The sequence below is a fragment of the Suncus etruscus genome, chromosome 4 (genome assembly GCF_024139225.1).
Source record: "Suncus etruscus isolate mSunEtr1 chromosome 4, mSunEtr1.pri.cur, whole genome shotgun sequence".
Classification (NCBI taxonomy): Eukaryota; Metazoa; Chordata; class Mammalia; order Eulipotyphla; family Soricidae; genus Suncus; species Suncus etruscus.
The window spans coordinates 79,424,998-79,443,212 of record NC_064851.1 but is presented as its reverse complement, the minus strand read 5'-3'; the positions used below and the strand labels follow the sequence as shown (position 1 = coordinate 79,443,212).

General features: G+C 37.6%; 2 protein-coding genes across 2 annotated transcripts in view; both read left to right on the top strand.

Moving 5' to 3' along the window:
• Positions 1 to 18,215, top strand: part of SESN1 (sestrin 1) — a 595,113-nt gene that overhangs the window by 4,410 nt on the left and 572,488 nt on the right. The gene's annotated exons all lie outside the window — the stretch shown is intronic.
• The window catches only part of AK9 (adenylate kinase 9), a 190,930-nt gene that overhangs the window by 158,255 nt on the left and 14,460 nt on the right, over positions 1 to 18,215 (top strand). Inside the window, 4 exon segments of the mRNA XM_049772605.1 lie at positions 3,795 to 4,001; positions 4,608 to 4,826; positions 7,411 to 7,624; positions 14,929 to 15,130. Coding sequence (XP_049628562.1) covers positions 3,795 to 4,001; positions 4,608 to 4,826; positions 7,411 to 7,624; positions 14,929 to 15,130 — 842 coding nt within the window.

Here is an 18,215-nt window from a genome sequence, read left to right as displayed (position 1 = left end):
TTCTTCCATTTCTCTCCTCAGGTCTACTATATTCTTGTTGGGTTTCAGTCTGGTTGACCTATCCAGTGTTGACAAAGCAGTGTTGAGGTCCCCCACAATTATTGTGTTGTTATTGATATTGTTTTTCAGATTTGTCAACAGTTGTTTTAAATATTTTGCTGGCCCCTCATTTGGTGCATATATGTTTAGGAGAGTTATTTCTTCTTGCTCTACATACCCCTTGATTAATATAAAATATCCATCTTTGTCCCTTACAACCTTCCTGAGTATAAAGTTTGCATTATCTGATATTAGTATGGCCACTCCAGCTTTTTTATGGGTGTTGTTTGCTTGGATAACTTTTCTCCAGCCTTTTATTTTGAGTCTATGTTTGTTCTGACTATTCAGGTGCGTTTCTTGTAGGCAGCAGAAGGTTGGATTGAGTTTTTTGATCCATTTAGCCACTCTGTGTCTCTTAACTGGTGCATTTAGTCCATTGACGTTGAGAGAAAGAATTGTCCTGGGATTTAATGCCATCTTTATATCGAAATTTGGTGTGTCTTTTGGTCAGTCTTATCTTAGATTAGGTCTTTCAGTTTTTCTCTTAAGACTGGTTTTGAGTCTGTAAAGTTTCTGAGCTGTTTTTTGTCTGTGAAACCATGTATTCTTCCGTCAAACCGGAAAGTGAGTTTTGCTGGGTACAGTATTCTAGGTGAAGCATTCATTTCATTCAGTCTTGTCACAATATCCCACCACTGCTTTCTGGCATTTAGTGTTTCTGGTGACAGGTCTGCTGTAAATCTCAAGGATGCTTGCTTGAATGTAATTTCCCCTTTTGATCTTGCTGTTTTCAGAATTCTGTCTCTATCTGTGGGATTTGTCATTGTGACTAGGATGTGTCTTGGGGTGGTTTTTCTTGGGTCTCTTTTGGTTGGTACTCTTCGAGCATGCAGGATTTGATCACATATATTCTTTAGCTCTGGGAGTTTCTCTTTAATGATGTTCTTGACCGTTGATTCTTCCTGGAAATTTTCTTCCTGGGTCTCTGGGACTCCAATGATTCTTAAGTTGTTTCTGTTGATCTTATCATAGACCTCTATTTTCATCTGTTCCCATTCTTTGACTAATTTTTCCATTGTCTGTTCATTTGTTTTAAGTTTTTTTTCCAATCTCTCCTGTTGTATGGAATTGTTATGTATCTCATCTTCCACAGCACCAAGTCTATTCTCAGCTTCTGATACCCTGTCCCAGAGCTTATCCATTTTGTCATTCACTTTGTTTACTGATTTTTTTCAGGCCTGTTATTTGACATGTTATTTCAGTTTGGAGTTTTGTGATTTCTGTCTTCATATTTTCTTGATTTTTATTAGTGTTCTGTTCTATTCTATTCATGGTTTCTTTGAGTTCTTTGAGTATATTCCATATTGCTACTCTAAAGTCCTTATCTGAGAGATTGATTAGTTGGTTGGTCGTTAACTGGTCATCAGAATTGTCATCTTCATTCTCTATGTCTGATGCTGGCCTGCGTTGTTTCCCCATTGTCACACTTGTATTGTGGGTTTTTCTACGTGTTGTGGTGGTATTCATTGGTTATATGATGCAGGCAACACACTTCTCTGGCTCCGCCCTTTCTGGATGGGCCGACTTGCCTCCAAGGTAGGGGAGTCCTCCGTGGATGAAGCCTCACACAGGATCAAATCTTAGGCCCAAGCACGCAGCAGAGAAGACAGTCTGGATAGAAATTCTTGCTTCTGTGATCCAGTACAGTTCTTAGTGTGGTTTTTTTCTTCTTGTGATGGTGTTCTTTTTTTAGAAAGAGCGCACGGGCTGCGTAGTGAAGTAGAGCTAAGTGCCTTCTGGAGCCTCTTTTCAGCCCACTCTCAGGAGGTTTATGCAACGGGATAGCAGAGAGACACACACAGGCAGCACTCACAGTTTTTCACAGTCGGGCCTCACTGGTCAGGCGTAGTTTTCACTCATTCGCTGGGCAGCTTCAGAATGCTGTATTTTTGGGGTTGACTTCCCAGGAATCTGAGGAGAGTCACTGGCTCGCTGGGTAGCCTCCGAATGTAGTTTCTTTGGGGTTCGCTTCCCAGGGCTCTGAGGAGAGCTTCCAGAGTTCAGGAAAGACAGAGAAGGGTAGGACAGGGCTCCCTTCCGGTGCTCAGTTCCTCAGAAGAAGCACAGCCCGGTGGAGATTCTGCAGGTAGAGCAGTCAGCACTCTGCCTGGAAACCCCCACCTGCAGCCATTTCTCACTCACTCACTGGCTCGCTGGGTAGCTCCCGAATGTAGTTTCTTTGGGGTTCGCTTCCCAGGGCTCTGAGGAGAGCTTCCAGAGTTCAGGAAAGACAGAGAAGGGTAGGACAGGGCTCCCTTCCGGTGCTCAGTTCCTCAGAAGAAGCACAGCCCGGTGGAGATTCTGCAGGTAGAGCAGTCAGCACTCTGCCTGGAAACCCCCACCTGCAGCCATTTCTCACTCACTCCAATGTAGTTTATTTTTATGCAAAGTGAACTATATAATACTTAGGATCTATGTAGGATCATTTAATCACAGTACCTTTCCAGAGTTTTGAATAATCTCTTTGTATTATTTTTCTTTTTTTTTTAAATAATTTTTATTGAGACCAATGTGAATTACAAGTCTTCACAGTTGTATTTAAGGTACATAGTGAGAGTGAATTAAGGCAATTCCTACCACCAGTGTTGACTTCCTTCCACCGATGTTCCCAGCAGGCATCCTATAACTCCACCCTTAGCCCCCTGGACTGCTAGTGTTACAAGTCCCTTTTGTGTATAGCTTGTAGTTTGGGTCTCTTGATTCTATTGTCTGTATTATTATTCTTGTTTATTCAGATGTTTTATGGTCTTCTTAAGTTCCTATACTGTTCTATTAGTATAGACTTTAGGCAGTGATACTAGTAGCTATTATATAATAGCCGTCTAACCAGTGAATATTTTGTGCATGTTTACTTCTTCGAAGAACTTTTCACACATTGACTATTCTCTGCAATCTTGTAAGTAAAATTAGGTAAACTTTATTGATCCTGTTTTACTAATCTTGTTCAAGGTAACACAGCCTAGTGTGTTTTCTACATTTTTATTTGTATAAATTATTGCTATGTAATATTTCTAATATGTAATGCTGAAGACATAATCTGGCAACTATAGACTATCATTTACTATCAATTCACTAACTATTCTCTCTCCAGTATACTTGTTTATGAGCTCATTATAGAAGTATAGTGAGTCTATAAGGTATAGGGAGACTAGACAATATTAAATTTTTGGATAATAGATATTTACTTAAACTATTACTCATTAAGTTTTTATAGGGGTCACATCCAATAGAGCTATTGGGGAGGTCATGATGGGGGCTCACTCTTTAAAATGCTCAGTGCAGTTCTGGGAAAAAAAACTGTGTTTTTGTCTCAGCTGCAATGCTAAATGTCATAAATGCTGGGGGCCACTTGGGTCATATCCAGTGATGTTCAAGGGGTCATGTAGTAATGAGGATCAAACGATAAAGTTATACATTTTTCTTTCTTTTATTTTTTTTTGTTTGTTTGTTTTTGGGTCACACCTGACAGCCCTCAGGGGTTACTCCTGGCTCTACACTCAGAAATCGCTCCTGGCAGGCTCAGGTATCATATGGGATGCTGGGATTCAAACCACCTTCCCTCTGCATGTAAGGCAAATGCCTTACCTCCATGCTATCTTTCTGGCCCATATATTTCTAAATATACCACTGTAAAGCATATATATGTCCCCTCATATAATTTATACCTATTATAATAAATGGAATATTTTTCCTAGCTTGGTAAAGATGATGATGAAACAACTGAGGAAGAGCCAGACAATGAGGAGGATGATATTGAAAATATCCTAGAAGATGAGTTTCCAAAAGATGAGGAAGATTTTAATGAGGAAGAAGAAGAACAGGAATCTGAAGCAATTGAACGCCTGAGAATTGAATTAGGAGAAAAGTTTGAGCTAGATATGAGTAATATGCAAAGCATACAGGTTAGTATTCTGTTTTCTTTTTCAATTATTCAAAAAGTATTATTTAAGAATTATTTTAAAAGACATTATAGTGTATATACCCTAGTTGATTTCTTTAACATCACAAAAGAAATCTCTTTTAGAGACAATCATTTGAGAATATTTTTAAAAGGCATTATAGTGAGGAAAAAAAAAGACATTATAGTGTATATACCCTGGTTGATTTCTTTAATATCACAAAAGAAATCTCTTTTAGAGACAATCATTTGATAATTTTTTTAAAAAGCATTATAGTGTATATCCTGGTTGATCTCTTTATCATTGCAAAAAAAAAACCTCTTTTAGAGATTTATATAAATATATATAAATTTGATAGACATATAGCTCTTTTGTCAGCACAAATTACAACTGTGATAACAAGCTACTAACATGAGGGCAAGCAACATGACAACAGCATAGGAATAAAGGTTTAGGTGCCAGCACATAGCCAGTCAGAGTAAAAAATATTTGTTCTATAGACTGAGGTAGTCTGAGATAGCCAGTCAGCTGTTGTGTGTATATGCTGTAATAGAAAATTACTAGTCTTTTCTCACTTAATTTAATTAGTTTTAACTTTTTAATTGTCAGGATGAATTTGAGAAGCTTATGATACCAGTAATTCATGTTAATGGATCACGAAAAGTCCGCATAGTTGAATACATCTTGAATACAAAACTGAAGCCACTGGTAGAAAATCGGGCAAGCATTTTTGAGAAATGCTATCCAATATCATCACAGCTTGCCCAGAAAATGATCAATTTTACCTACAAGTATATCAGTACATTTGGCTATTGGGACCCTGTGAAGGTAAGATCAGCAAATGTGTCTGATGGTGCTGTTGCTTTTTTAAAAGTACATCAAAGGCTGGAGAGAGAGAGTACAGGTACTTTTTCCTTGCACGTGCTGAAAAACAACAAAAGCACATCAAAGGAGGACCAGAAATAACTCTGTAATAAAATGCCTACCCTGCAGGCATTGAGGATTGACCTTTGGGCCCTGACACTGCTCCAAATGCTGAACATGATCCCTGCAACATTGCAGTTCATGATCCCCAGTACCACTACAAAGAGACAGATTTACTGTATGTGACCACCACAACTAAAGTGTGTAATCTCCAGAAAGCATTACAACTAGTGTGTGCAACCCCCAACAAGCACAAATCTAAAGCCTACAAATGCACAACTTCCAACAAGCACCACTGCCAAGTGCAGGTAACAGTCACTAAAGCAGCAGAAAAAAAAAACCAAACAAACAAACAAACAAAAAAAAAAACAAAGAAAGGATAGGTAGGAGTGGTAAAACTGTATCTAAAAAAAAGACAGAAGATTATTTTAAAACTTGTAAAATTTTATTGTATTGAGGGAAGGTAGAGGAAGGTTGCTGTGTACAGAGGATACTTCCAGTAGTGTGTGGGAGACCATGCACTGCCAGGAATAAAACCTGGGTTTCCTACCTATCTACAAGGCAAGCATCTTAACTTCTACACTTATGCAATATGGGTAAATATATTTAGTCCCATGGGAATATATGGACTTAAAATATTGAATGATTTTTTAACAAATGTAAATCAAGAGCATGCTCATCACTGTTCTAGTCCTGAACTATTGAGTAATCAATGAAATAGATAAGGTATCTTTTGCCATGAAGATTATATTGTACTGTGTTGGGAAAGGATGAAAGTAATCAATCAGCAAAGAAACATAGTATAAAGTACTATAAAGACAATAAAAGAATGCACTATGATAGCAACCTGCTCTCTAAACCAGTGTACCCTCCTGTTTTCATTGGTAATATGAACACCATAGCCTGTGGAGCTAGATTACCTGAATGAAGAATCACCATTTACTAGCCTTGTGACATTGGACAAAATTCTAAACCCCAGTGACATCTTTATAATGGGAATGAGAGTAGTTTATAACCAGTGAGGTAGGGTCTAAGCTCTTAGAAAGTGGTGAAGGTACTTTGTACTCCAAACCATTAACATTCATTCAGACTATTATAACCATGTCATTAAATTATAAAACAAATTTTAAGTAGTCCACCCCCAAACCATAAGTATCAATATTATTGCAAACATATGAACATATGACCTATGCTAACTAAATTATTTTAAAGGATTTAAATTATTTTAAATTATTTTAATTGGCTCACTCTCAGAGTGTTCATAACTTTATGGACAGTGATCCAATAAATTTGTATATCAAAAATAAAAGTGTTCAGACTATTACATTCATGGCACCTAAATTATAATAAAACATAAAATAAATATAAAGTTATTATTACAACAAAAGTTACTTATTACAATAGTTAAATTAGTAAACTACTATAAAATGATTGCAACAGTACTTGTTTATTTTTGAAAGTGCTCAATATATCATTGTTCCTAATTATATAAGTTACTGTTATCGATCATTAATAAAATATAATTTTGGAGAAAGTTTCCAGAAAAAAACCATCTGTACAGTTCTTGTCCTTTTTCTTGGATACTATTGACACAATCAATTGCAATTCTACTTTATCATGCTACCTTCTTCATTTCAACCACAAGTGTTAAGAGAAACAAATATTATCTGAAATATAGAAACATTATGGTAGTTTGTAGAGAATTGAATAGAGCATGTATTAAAATGAATTATACTTATCAATAATTTGGGAATGAAAAATGAGAAAAGAAGAATGGAAAAAATCAGAACTGTGTTATGGAGGGGGGTAAGGGCATATGTTCAACACAATCAGAAATTTACCGGAGCATCAAGTTTTCGAACTGTGGGTTTGTGGGACATATTTTCATCAATTATATCACCTTAGGAATAGACATTTCATGAGGATAAGTTGACACAGAAATACATAGAAACAACTACACATTACTTGGCAGAATCTTTTAGTATACCTCTAAAGACATTGTTAGAGAACCAAAACTATAATGTTTTAAAGTGAAGGGCTTTTAGGAGCTGGAGAAATAGCTCAACAGGCTGAGTGCATGCTTTGCATAAAGAAGGGCAGGGTTTGACTCCTGAGACCACATGGTTTCTTGAATACCATCAGAGGAGACCCCAAAGCACCACTGAAGTGTGCCCCCTTTGTAGAAAGCTGTAAAAATTTCAGGGTTGTTGGATACTTTCACGGTGGTGCTCAAGGCATACACCTGACTCTGCTCAGGGATACACAAGTGGTGTCAGGGATCTAACTGGGGTCAACCTCATGCAAAGGAAATGTTTTAACCCCCTATACTATGTACCAATTTGATATGAAATTGAATATTAACATTATATTATAATTAGTTTCCTATTCCATAAGATTTTCTTATTTTATGAATTGGAAGTTTTTCAAATATTTGGGAGGAAAGTGCAGAACAAATTGAAGCTAACAAATTTAATTGTGTCTGTTATAGCTAAGTGAAGGAGACACAATAAGACCTGTTGAAAATGTAGAGAATCCATTGTATCCTGTAGTCCATCGTCAGTATATTTATTTTTTATCCAACAAGAAAAATAAAGAAAAGTTTATGAAGAATCCAATCAAATATATCTGCCAACCAGAGCCTAAGCCTACTATACCCATTAGAATTGCAATTGTGGGGCCTCCAAAATCTGGTAAAACTACAGGTAAGTATGTATTTACCTTGAGTTGGGGGGACAGGGTTTTAAAGTAGGGTTCCTTGGGAGAGGGAAGTGGATACACTGTTGTTGTGAGTACTGTTGAAATGATGTACATGAGAACCCATCATTAATAGTATTATAAGGCGGGGCCGGAGAGATAACACAGCGGCGTTTGCCTTGCAAGCAGCCGATCCAGGACCAAAGGTGGTTGGTTCGAATCCCGGTGTCCCATATGGTCCCCCCCGTGCCTGCCAGGAGCTATTTCTGAGCAGACAGCCAGGAGTAACCCCTGAGCAATGCCGGGTGTGGCCCAAAAACCAAAAAAAAAAAAAAAATAGTATTATAAGGCACAGAACTTCAACCAATTAAAAATAAAATTTTTATTTAAAGAATTAAAGGTTATAAAAAATAGTAGTTTCGGGGCCGGGCGGTGGCGCTAAAGGTAAGGTGCCTGCCTTACCTGCGCTACCCTAGGACGGACCACGGTTCGATCCCCCGGCGTCCCATATGGTCCCCCAAGCCAGGAGCGACTTCTGAGCGCATAGCCAGGAGTAACCTCTGAGCGTCACCGGGTGTGGCCCAAAAAACAAAACAAAACAAAAAAAAATAGTAGTTTCAAAAATATGTATTTTTCTTTATTAAGCTCTAGCATAAAAATTTCCCTGAAACTAGTGCCACCCCAAGAAGTAACTATCCAAAATGACTGAAAATATAAGACTGGGCCAGAACTGTTGTACAGATGTCATACGATACAAATGTACTTTGTGTATTAGGTTAAACCTAGTGTAACCTAGATCTCATTTCTGACACCACAACTGGTTCCGTGAGCCTCCAGAAGTGATTTCTGAGTGCAAAATGCAGAGTAAGCTTTGACACTACAGGATGTGGCCCAAAAACAAATAAACAAAAAAAGAGGTGGAAAGCCTAAACAGTATAATAACTAAAAAGGAGACATTTAATAATATCAGCTATGTCAAAACACCCCAGAGACAAATGATTTTAGAAGAATATTTTAAAGAATTAAAAGCCTCAACTATTCTTATAATTTTGTAACCTTTTCCAGTGCAAAAGAAAAGGACAGTAAGTTTGCCCAATATATTTTCAATTTTTTTATTTTGGTGGGTTACCCTATATCAAAAGGTGTTCAGGAGCTACTCCTGTCTGGGTGTTCAAGACCAACCCCAAGCCTCCAATTTCATTTTTTATAAACAAATATATTTTATATAATCAAAAATTATAAAACAGGGGCCGGAGTAGTGGTATAAGTGGTAGGGTATTTGCCTTGCATGCGCTAACCTAGGACAGACCGTGGTTTGATCCCCCAGCGTCTCTATGGTCCACCAAGCCAGGAGTGATTTCTTAGTGCATACCAGGAGTAGCCCCTGAGCATTACCGGGTATGGCCCAAAAAGCAAAAAAAAAAAAAAATTATAAACAATAAAATTCTTTTTGATTAGCACAACCTAATAACAAAACTTTTGAAAATGCAGGACACTGCAAATAAGTACCACTTTTAAATGTAACCAAAAGACTATTAAGTTTTTATTGACACAAAATTACATTTCAAACATTTTATAAATACAACCTACTGAGTTATTTGTTAAAAAAAAATACAAACTCACTCTTTTCATCTTTGTTGGGGGAATAAAATGAATGAGTTATATAAAAATTTGGACTTTGGTATTGGTGGTTATTTTAAGCAAACAATCCAACAATGGTTTGGTTGTATTATTTCAACATAATATGATAATAATGTAAATAGACTTCATAGCTATGAAAATAAACCACAACTATATAAGAATAATTATAAGACTCAACGACTGACTGAATAGAAAATAAAAGAAAGATAAGAGGTCAAAGGTTAACTTGCCTCCAAAAATAATAGAGGATATTTTTGTTCCAGCATTTCAGAAGAAAGATTTGTCTTCCCTATTAAAACTTCTGAATATGACCCAAAATTTCCTCAATAGTCACTTTTTTTGTTTGTTTGTTTTTGGGTCACAAACTGCGGCACTCAAGGGTTACTCTTTTTTTTTTTTTTTTTTTTTTTTGGTTTTTGGGCCACACCTGGCGGTGCTCAGGGGTTACTCCTGGCTATCTGCTGCTCAGAAATAGCTCCTGGCAGGCACAGGGGACCATATGGGACACCGGGATTCGAACCAACCACCTTAGGTCCTGGATCGACTGCTTGCAAGGCAAACACCGCTGTGCTATCTCTCCGGGCCCACAAGGGTTACTCTTATCTCTGTGGTCAAAAGTCGCTTCTGGCAGGCTAGGAGGAACATAAGGAATTCTGGGATTCAAACCAGGGTCCATCCTGTGTTGGCCATGTGCAAGGCAAAAGCCTTACTGCTGTGCTATCACTCCGTCCCCCGATAGTCACATTTTATTTATTTGTTTATTTTTGTATTTACTTACTTACATTTTTGGGTCACACCCGGCTGCACTCAGGGGTTACTCCTTGCTCTGAGCTCAGAAATTGCTCCTGGCAGGCTCAGGGGGAACAGACGGGATGCCAGGATTCGAACCACTGTCTGTCCTGCATGGGCTGCTTGCAAGGCAAATGCCCTCCAGCTATGTTATCTCTGGCCCTGGATAGTCACATTTTAAATGTTCACAAAAATGTTTCTCAAAAGATAAGAATAAAAAAAACAGTATTGATTTTTCAACAAAATCCCACCAACATGAGTGAGAAGAGGGTATGAACAAGAACAAGCTCATTTTTGTAATTAGTTTTTCTATATACATAAGTCTACTCTTAAAAATAAATTATTTTATGGCAACAACTTAATCTAAGAGCAGGTGTTCTTACCTCACCATCTAACGATAAGATGAAATCAGAAGACTTGCCATCCTTTGATCAGTGCAAAAGCTAAGGTCGCTATCTACAGAAGTCTGACTGTAACAACCATGACTGGGCAGAACTGGGACCAATAAAAAAGCCCTAGTCTAGGCTTTGGTCTATGATCTGTAGAACAACCACGATCTCTAATTCCAGAGGTCTGACTGAGACAACTGCAACTGAACAGGTCTTCTGGAAACATAATAGGATACTAGGCTTCATTCTAGGATCAGTGCAAAAACCAAGACCACCAACTACAGAAGACTGATTAAAACAACTGTGATGGAACAGAACTACTAGAACTGCAAAGAAAGACTTCATCACAGGCTCCATTCTTTGACCTGTGCAGATATCAAGATCTCTAGATACAGAGGTCTGATTTCATCATCCATGACAGAGCAGAAGTTTTCCATACACTACAAAAGGACCTAGGGGAAAGTAAATGAACAAGCAAGAAGTCTGTAGTTATTCTCATGACAGTATACTTCAAGGGCAGAGAAACTCTGCATTTCTTAGATCAAGGAAATTCTTTTTCTAATTTCCCCAATATTTACTGTGCCTTTGCAGAAAAAAATAAAAGAAGCACAAAGTATTTTTTTTTTGGTTTTGTTACTGTTGTTGCTATTGTTGTTTTAATTTTTGTGCTTTGTTTTGTTTTCATTTTATTGTGTGGTGGTTGTCTTTATTGCTGTGGTGCTTTTTGGATTTCTTGTTTGATTTTTCTTTTTGTATTGTTGTTGTGTTTTTCTTCCTTTTTCCCTTCTTCTCCCAACATAATATTTATAGCCTCTAGTCTAGAAGGACTCTGCCCATTTTTTGCTTGTTTGAGTTTTACCCCATTTTATTTTTTTTTTCTTCAAACAGAACCACATAACTTGAACCATCTTGTTCCGCCTCTCAAATCAAGGGGGAAATAATGGAGGATACCAAGACTAAACATACAACTAAACAGTTGTATGAGCACTAAATAATAATAAAAATGATCAAACTTAAACATCAAACCCAAAGCCAATGACAACAAAACTGATACCCAATCTACAACAAGCTAGACCCAGAGGGGACCACTTTATACTAGCAGCCTGAAGGGTAGGGGAGGGGGGGGGATACGGAATGCATACTAGGAACAGGGCTGGTGGGAGGACAACTTTGGTCGTGGGAATTCCCCTGATTCAATGTTAATATGTGCCTCAAATATTACTGTGAAAGATATGTAATCCACTTTGGTCAAAATAAAAATTATTATTATAAAAAAATGGTGCATTTGTGGTATGCTGCACCAAAAAGACTGTGGTTCAATGTTCACATTGTTCCCTCCAGGCAGTACTAATTTGTTTCCAATGAAAAGAAAGTGGATTGCAAATGACTTTACAGAACAACTTGGTCAAAGGAATAAGGCCTAGCTTATAATGTTGCCTCAGGAGCAGTTCTTTGGCTGCCAGGCATAAAATTAGGCCTCAACTGAGCAGGGTAGCTGTGGCTAAAGAGAAGAGTTTGACTTAATCCGGTGCAATGGAATGTATGGCACTGTTTAAGCTAACTATTTTGTTCCATTTAGGTAGTGTACAGAAGCTTAGAGGTCTTAGTGGAACAGAGAGTTTAATAAACTTGCATTACAATTCAAAAAAATAAATTATTTTAATTAAAATCCACTATAAAAGCAAAAGGCTTGGAAATACAGACAAAACAGTCTGTTGTTTCATTTATTTTTTGAAACAGAAGCCAATTTTTACAAGATGTCAAATTGCAAAAGTGTTCTTTTAAGAGCTTTAAAATAAAAGTCTTAGCTGTGCCTCTATTTATTTTTTAAATATAATTTTTATTTTAATCATAGTGGCCTACATATCATTGACAATAATATTTTAGGTACATATTAACATAAAATTAGGGGAGTTTCCATCACCTAATTGTCCTCCCTCCACCTCCGTTCTGTCCTACCTCCCATATCCTCCTCCCTAACCCCTGGGGCTTCCAGAATAAGTGGTCCCCTCTGCGCCTAGCTAACTACTTAGTGGTCCTACACCTGTTTGGTCTTGGTACCTCCCTTATTTCCCACTCTAGTAGGGAGGCTGGACTAGATAGTTCAACTTATGTGGTTTTGTTTGAAGAAGAAAAAAGTAATAAACTGGGGAAAACATCAAATACACCGAAAATGGGCGGAGTCCTTCTGGGAGCTCTCATCCTAGTTTTGAGAGACGAAAGGAAAAAAGAAGGTGGAATACCACAACAGTACAAAAAGAAATGTCAAATAAAACATCCAGTGAACACTCCAACAATAAAGATAAGCACCACATAAAGGCCATGGTCTTGAGATAAAAAATATGGCACAGCACATAAAGGGAGAAAAGAAAAAAAGAAAAAGAAAACTAAATATGAACGGAGACAACTGCAATAACCACACCAAAACAAATAAATTGGCAAAAACTAGATAAATAAATAAATAAAAATAAATTTGTGCTTTTTGCCTTTTTTTTTTTCTTTTTCCTTCCCTCCTGCACAGGCACAGTAAATATTGGGGTCATTCGAAAAGAAATTCCCTTGGCCTAAGAAAAACAGGGTTTCTTCACCCTTGAAGTATATTGTCATGAGATAAACTATAGACTCCTTTCAGGTTCATTTACTCTCCCCTTGGTGCTTTTGTGGTGTATGGAAGGCTTCTGCTTCGTACTGGGTGATAAAATCAGACCTCGGTATCTAGAGATCTCGGTATCTGCACAGGTCAGGAAGTGGAACTTATGATGAAGTCTTTCTTTGTGGTTCTAGAAGTTCTGTTCCCTCAGTGTCATTTTAATTTGTTTTCTGTGGTTGGTGGCTGTGCCTCTATTTCAAAGCTAAGATCAAGTGCTCTTTTGTTCTGGGAATCTGCTTCTAGAGGGGCAGCCTCACGCTGCTAGGTGACCTGATAGAGTGAGCAGATGCCCTCAATTTGTCTTAGGAGGACTCATCCCAAGCACAGGTGGGCGACCTTTATCAGTTACTGGAAGCCTTGGTGGAAGTCTGGTCTGTCCTCAGACAATGGTATTAACTATTAGTGTCTAGAATGGTCCTCAAGCTACAGCCCGTGGGCCACATATTGTATTTATTCCCATTTTGTTTCTTCACTTCTAAATAAGATATATGCAGTGTGCATAGAAATTTGTTCATAATTTTTGTTTTTACTATAATATGGCCCTCCAACAGTCTGAAGGACAGTGAACTGGTCCCCTGTTTAAAAATTTTGAGGACCCCTGATCCTCTCACTTTAGTGAACTTTAGTTTTTTCACCTAGAAACTAGTATTTCAATATCCACTCTACCTATTTTATGAAATAGTTGAAAATATGAATTAAGATCACAGGAAGAAAATGACCAGAAACACCACGTATTATTACTAAAATATCAGTTATGCTACTATAATTTGTTTTTGTTTAGGGGCCACACGTGATAATGTTCAGGAGTTACTCCTGGCTCTGAGCTCAACAATTATTCCTGGTAGGCTCAGGGGACCATATAGGATCCTGGGGATTAAACCAGGATTCTATGTACAAAGGTAAACTCCCAACCCACTATACTATCACTTCAGCCTGCTATTAAGATTTTTATAAATTATTTCCTGAAAGACTGAGACCTGACTGTATAGGATTAACTATTCTGACTGTAACATGGAATCAGAAATCATGGCTAGATTAGGAAATGGTAGAATCCAGTGACCAAGTAGTGTGAAAAAAAGTGTTGGGGCCAGAGAGATAGCACACTGGTAGTGTGTTTGACTTGCATGAGTGGCCAACCTGAGATGGACCTGGGTTCGATTCCAGGCATCCCATATGTTTCCCTGAACCTTCCAGAAGCGATTTCTGAGCACAGAGATTGGTGTAACCCCCCCAAAAAAAACAAGTACTATTTTGGACACATCATCAACTATTAGCACACATAGTATCAGAACATGTAAGATGCCTTATAAAACTCGTGAAAATCTGGCTCTTTCTGTAGAAAGGAAAAAAAGGTTAACTGTTGGTTTGTTTATTTAAAAATAAAACATAGATTAGTAAGTCCTACATACTTATAGACATGTTCAGCTTTATCCCTGAGAAGTGAATAAATTACCTAAATTAGTTTTAAGGAGGGAATAGGGCGGAGGTATATTCAGTGAGCTAGAGCAAATGTTGACCTTGGCAACCCCAGCACAGAGCTGGGAGTAGTTTCAAAGACCCATCTGCTGTGTTAAAAAAAATGAAACTAAACTTAAAATTAATCAGGGAGAAACAAATGTTTTAAAACCCCACAGACCTGACTAATTAAATCACCAAACCATAACTGAAATATTAATGACACTTTGACAATATTTGTTCTATATACATATATACTCCTTTTAATTTCCAACATTTCTTGCAAGAATGCAAAACACAGATATCATTAACCAGAAGCTGCACCTAAGGTTAACTGATTAATTGATTTAATAGAATATGATTAAATAATATGATTGATGCTTTTCAGTTGCTCGAACTTTTTCAAAGGAATATGGTTTAAAGCGTCTGTCTATGGGAGATGCTTTGCGATATATATTAAACCAACAGTCTGACACAGAGCTGGCACTTGTGATAAAATGGCATTTATATAAAGGAGAGACAGTACCAGATGAATTAGCGATTCAAGCCCTAGAAATATGTCTAATGGAAAGCGTCTGCAACACTGCAGGGTAAGTGTGGTAGGTGGGGTAAGGAGATAATAGAATCTTCAAGACATTTTCTCTGGCATATAAAATACTTTACATTAATAAGAGTTCTTGCAAAGATATGATCTATTTCTCAAACCTTGGACACCTTTATGGTTCTATATTTCAATTTTCTGTCAAGCTAAAATTTTGCTTTAACACTCTTCTGTCAAAATAGAAATCAGAACTCTTCACTTCCTCTAGCAACCCCTTTGCTTCCCCCATTCCAGAACTTCCGCAATCCAGAGCTTGCACAGGCTTCTGCAGTGTATAGTCTCCATCAGGTGACTTCTTAGACTCATAGTATCTCCTGGATACTATCATCACAGGGTGATGAGAAAATGAACCTACTCGTATCTCAGGTGGCACTGATTCCTGGAAAATGGTCTCTATTTAACAGCAGTGCCCCTCCCTTGAAGCTACTTTTGGACACATAAGCCTGAGTTCTCAGGCTTAAACTCAGTTTCTGTTCCTTTCTTCTATTACTCAGGCTTAGTGGGAAAATCCAGTGATGTTTTATTCTAAGGTTTTATTTTCAAGTTCAGGGCACTGACCATGGTCCCCTGCTGACTCCAACTTATTTTTATGCATTTGGTTGGGTGTGTTTATTTGGTTGAGGGCATTGGACCACACCTGGCAGTGTTCAGGGCTTACTCCTGACTCTGTGCTCATGGATCACTCCTGGAAGTGCTCAGGGGACCATTTTTGGTGCAGGGAACCAAACCCAGCTAGATCATATGCAATCCCAATGCTTTATATATTGTACGATCTCTTCAATTCTAGTTTGTCTTACATTTTAGCCTCCTTGCTTTTCCTTGACACTGCTCTTAGACAGTTCTCATTTTAGTTCTGAACAAGCAGATTCTGGGATGTTGCACAATTTTTCCTTAGAAAAGCCATAGAGACTTATAAAACTTTAGTTTCTTCTTCCCTAATGTCCAGTTTGCCAAAACAGGACATTTTGTTTAAGCAATCTTGACAGTGTCACAAAGGTGAAACTTCACCTTCAGGCCAAACTTGGGACTGCCATTCATCCTGAATGCCTTTAGTCCTGATTTCTGAAATGCAAAGAAGTGATTTTATCCTCTAATAGGAAAAAAATGTGGCATTTTCAGTATATGGCTGGGGAATTATTTAGGGAAGGCATCCCAAAGTCTCTCCAAACCAACCTTTGCTAACTAGTCAAGGTCTAGAAATCTATTATATGGGGCAAGCAGGAGTGTTTGGGGTCTGTAAGAATCAGCATACCCAGCTTGTTCCCACTATGGAGTTAAGTTCCTTACCATTATGATTATGCCTCCTATAATTTGTAGAATGCTCCTCCTATTTATCTCCCTCATTTTGACAAGAACACTTACTTAACTTTGTCTGTCAGGTTAATTTAAATTAACCTCTATTCCTAGGGCCAGAGAGATGACTTAGTGGCATAAGCAAGTACTTTTCATGCAAGAAGCCTGGTTGTATACTGGTCCCCTTAAAATACCACAGAGAACAGCTTACCAAAGAGCTGGGAATAGCCTCCAGGTACCTGCGGGTGTGGCTCCAAAACCAACCAATAAATTTCCCATCATTTCTTCTCTGAGACATGATGAGGCTTGATTGAACTGTTTCTATCCAGATAGCATTGAATTCCCCTCAATCACTCTTCTTTCAAAGTCCGAGTCTCCTCAGAGAACTTTTAATTAAATCAAGCATAGAACATAACCTTCTCTCTATGTAATAAATCTTTTCCTTATATTCTATTTATTTTTATCAGAGTCATTTATAACTGTTTTATATACTTAATCTACTATCTTTAGTATTTAAATATCAATTCTCTTGGGCAATAGAGACAGTACAGTTGGTAAGGCACTTCCTTTGCACATGGCCAACCTGGATTAAATCACAAATGTTCTTTTTGAGTATTGCCAGGAATTATCCTTAAATCATGAATAAGCCCTGAGCACAACTAGGTGTGACCCAACTACACACTCCCTACCACCACCAATAAAAATCAAAGGAAGGAACATATAAAACAACTTTGAGTCAATAGGGAACTATGTTCAGTGCCTTGAATTCAAGAACAGGGTCTTATGTGTGGCCCAAAGGCCCAAAACTACCTCCTACCAACACAACAATATCATCAACAACTAATTTTTATATACATATATAATATTTCTTAATTTACTGAAAAATGAAGATTAGAGAAACTTTGAATCAAACTTTGAAATCTAAATCTGTGTGCCTTTGAAAGGAGATAAAATGATATGCATTATACCCCTTCAACAACAATATTGCAAAACAAAATGTCTAAAAGAAAAAAAGGAGAGGGAGGGAAAAAGAAAGGAGAGAGGTGGGGAGAAAGAGAGAGTGTAAAAATGTCTATCTTATAGGCAGCCAGTGGGGAGGACAGGGATGAAGGAATGAGCGGATGAGAATTAGGAGGAAAATTGGGACACTGGTGGCTAAAAATGTGCATTGGTGCCTTAGTGCACTGGTACATACAATTGTACATTGTATGACTGAAACTGAATGATGAACAACTTTGTAACTGCATTTCTCACAATAATTCAAGTAAAGAATATATTAAAAGAAAAAAAAAGAAGCTGCCCTCTGATCAATGCTTTATCCTTAGAAAAAAGAGCAATTGAATGACATAATGCTCAAGACATTATGCTTATTGTGTATTGAGCTCTATGAAACCATAGCTCTATTTTAAAGCTATATATGCAAAACTCTTGCCCTCCTTATGGTTCCTGGGTTGGAGAAGGAGAGGGCTCAAAATACAACAAAATCGGCTAATCGCGTACTTTGCATGTGGGAAGCCTGGATTCAGTACTCAGCACTGCATGTTTACCCAAGCATTTCTCAGAGTGATTCCCAAGCACAAATCTGTGAGTAGCCACTATGTACTCTATGACTTAACACTTCCCCAAAGAATAAAATGTATGTATACATAAATAAATATATTAAATAAAAGGCGGTGAGATGTGAAGATGAGGTAAATATCATTACATAAGAAGGAGCATAGGACTAATCCTAAAGAAATAAGGGGTTGTATGAAAGAAAAGAACCTTGAGTTTTTAATTTG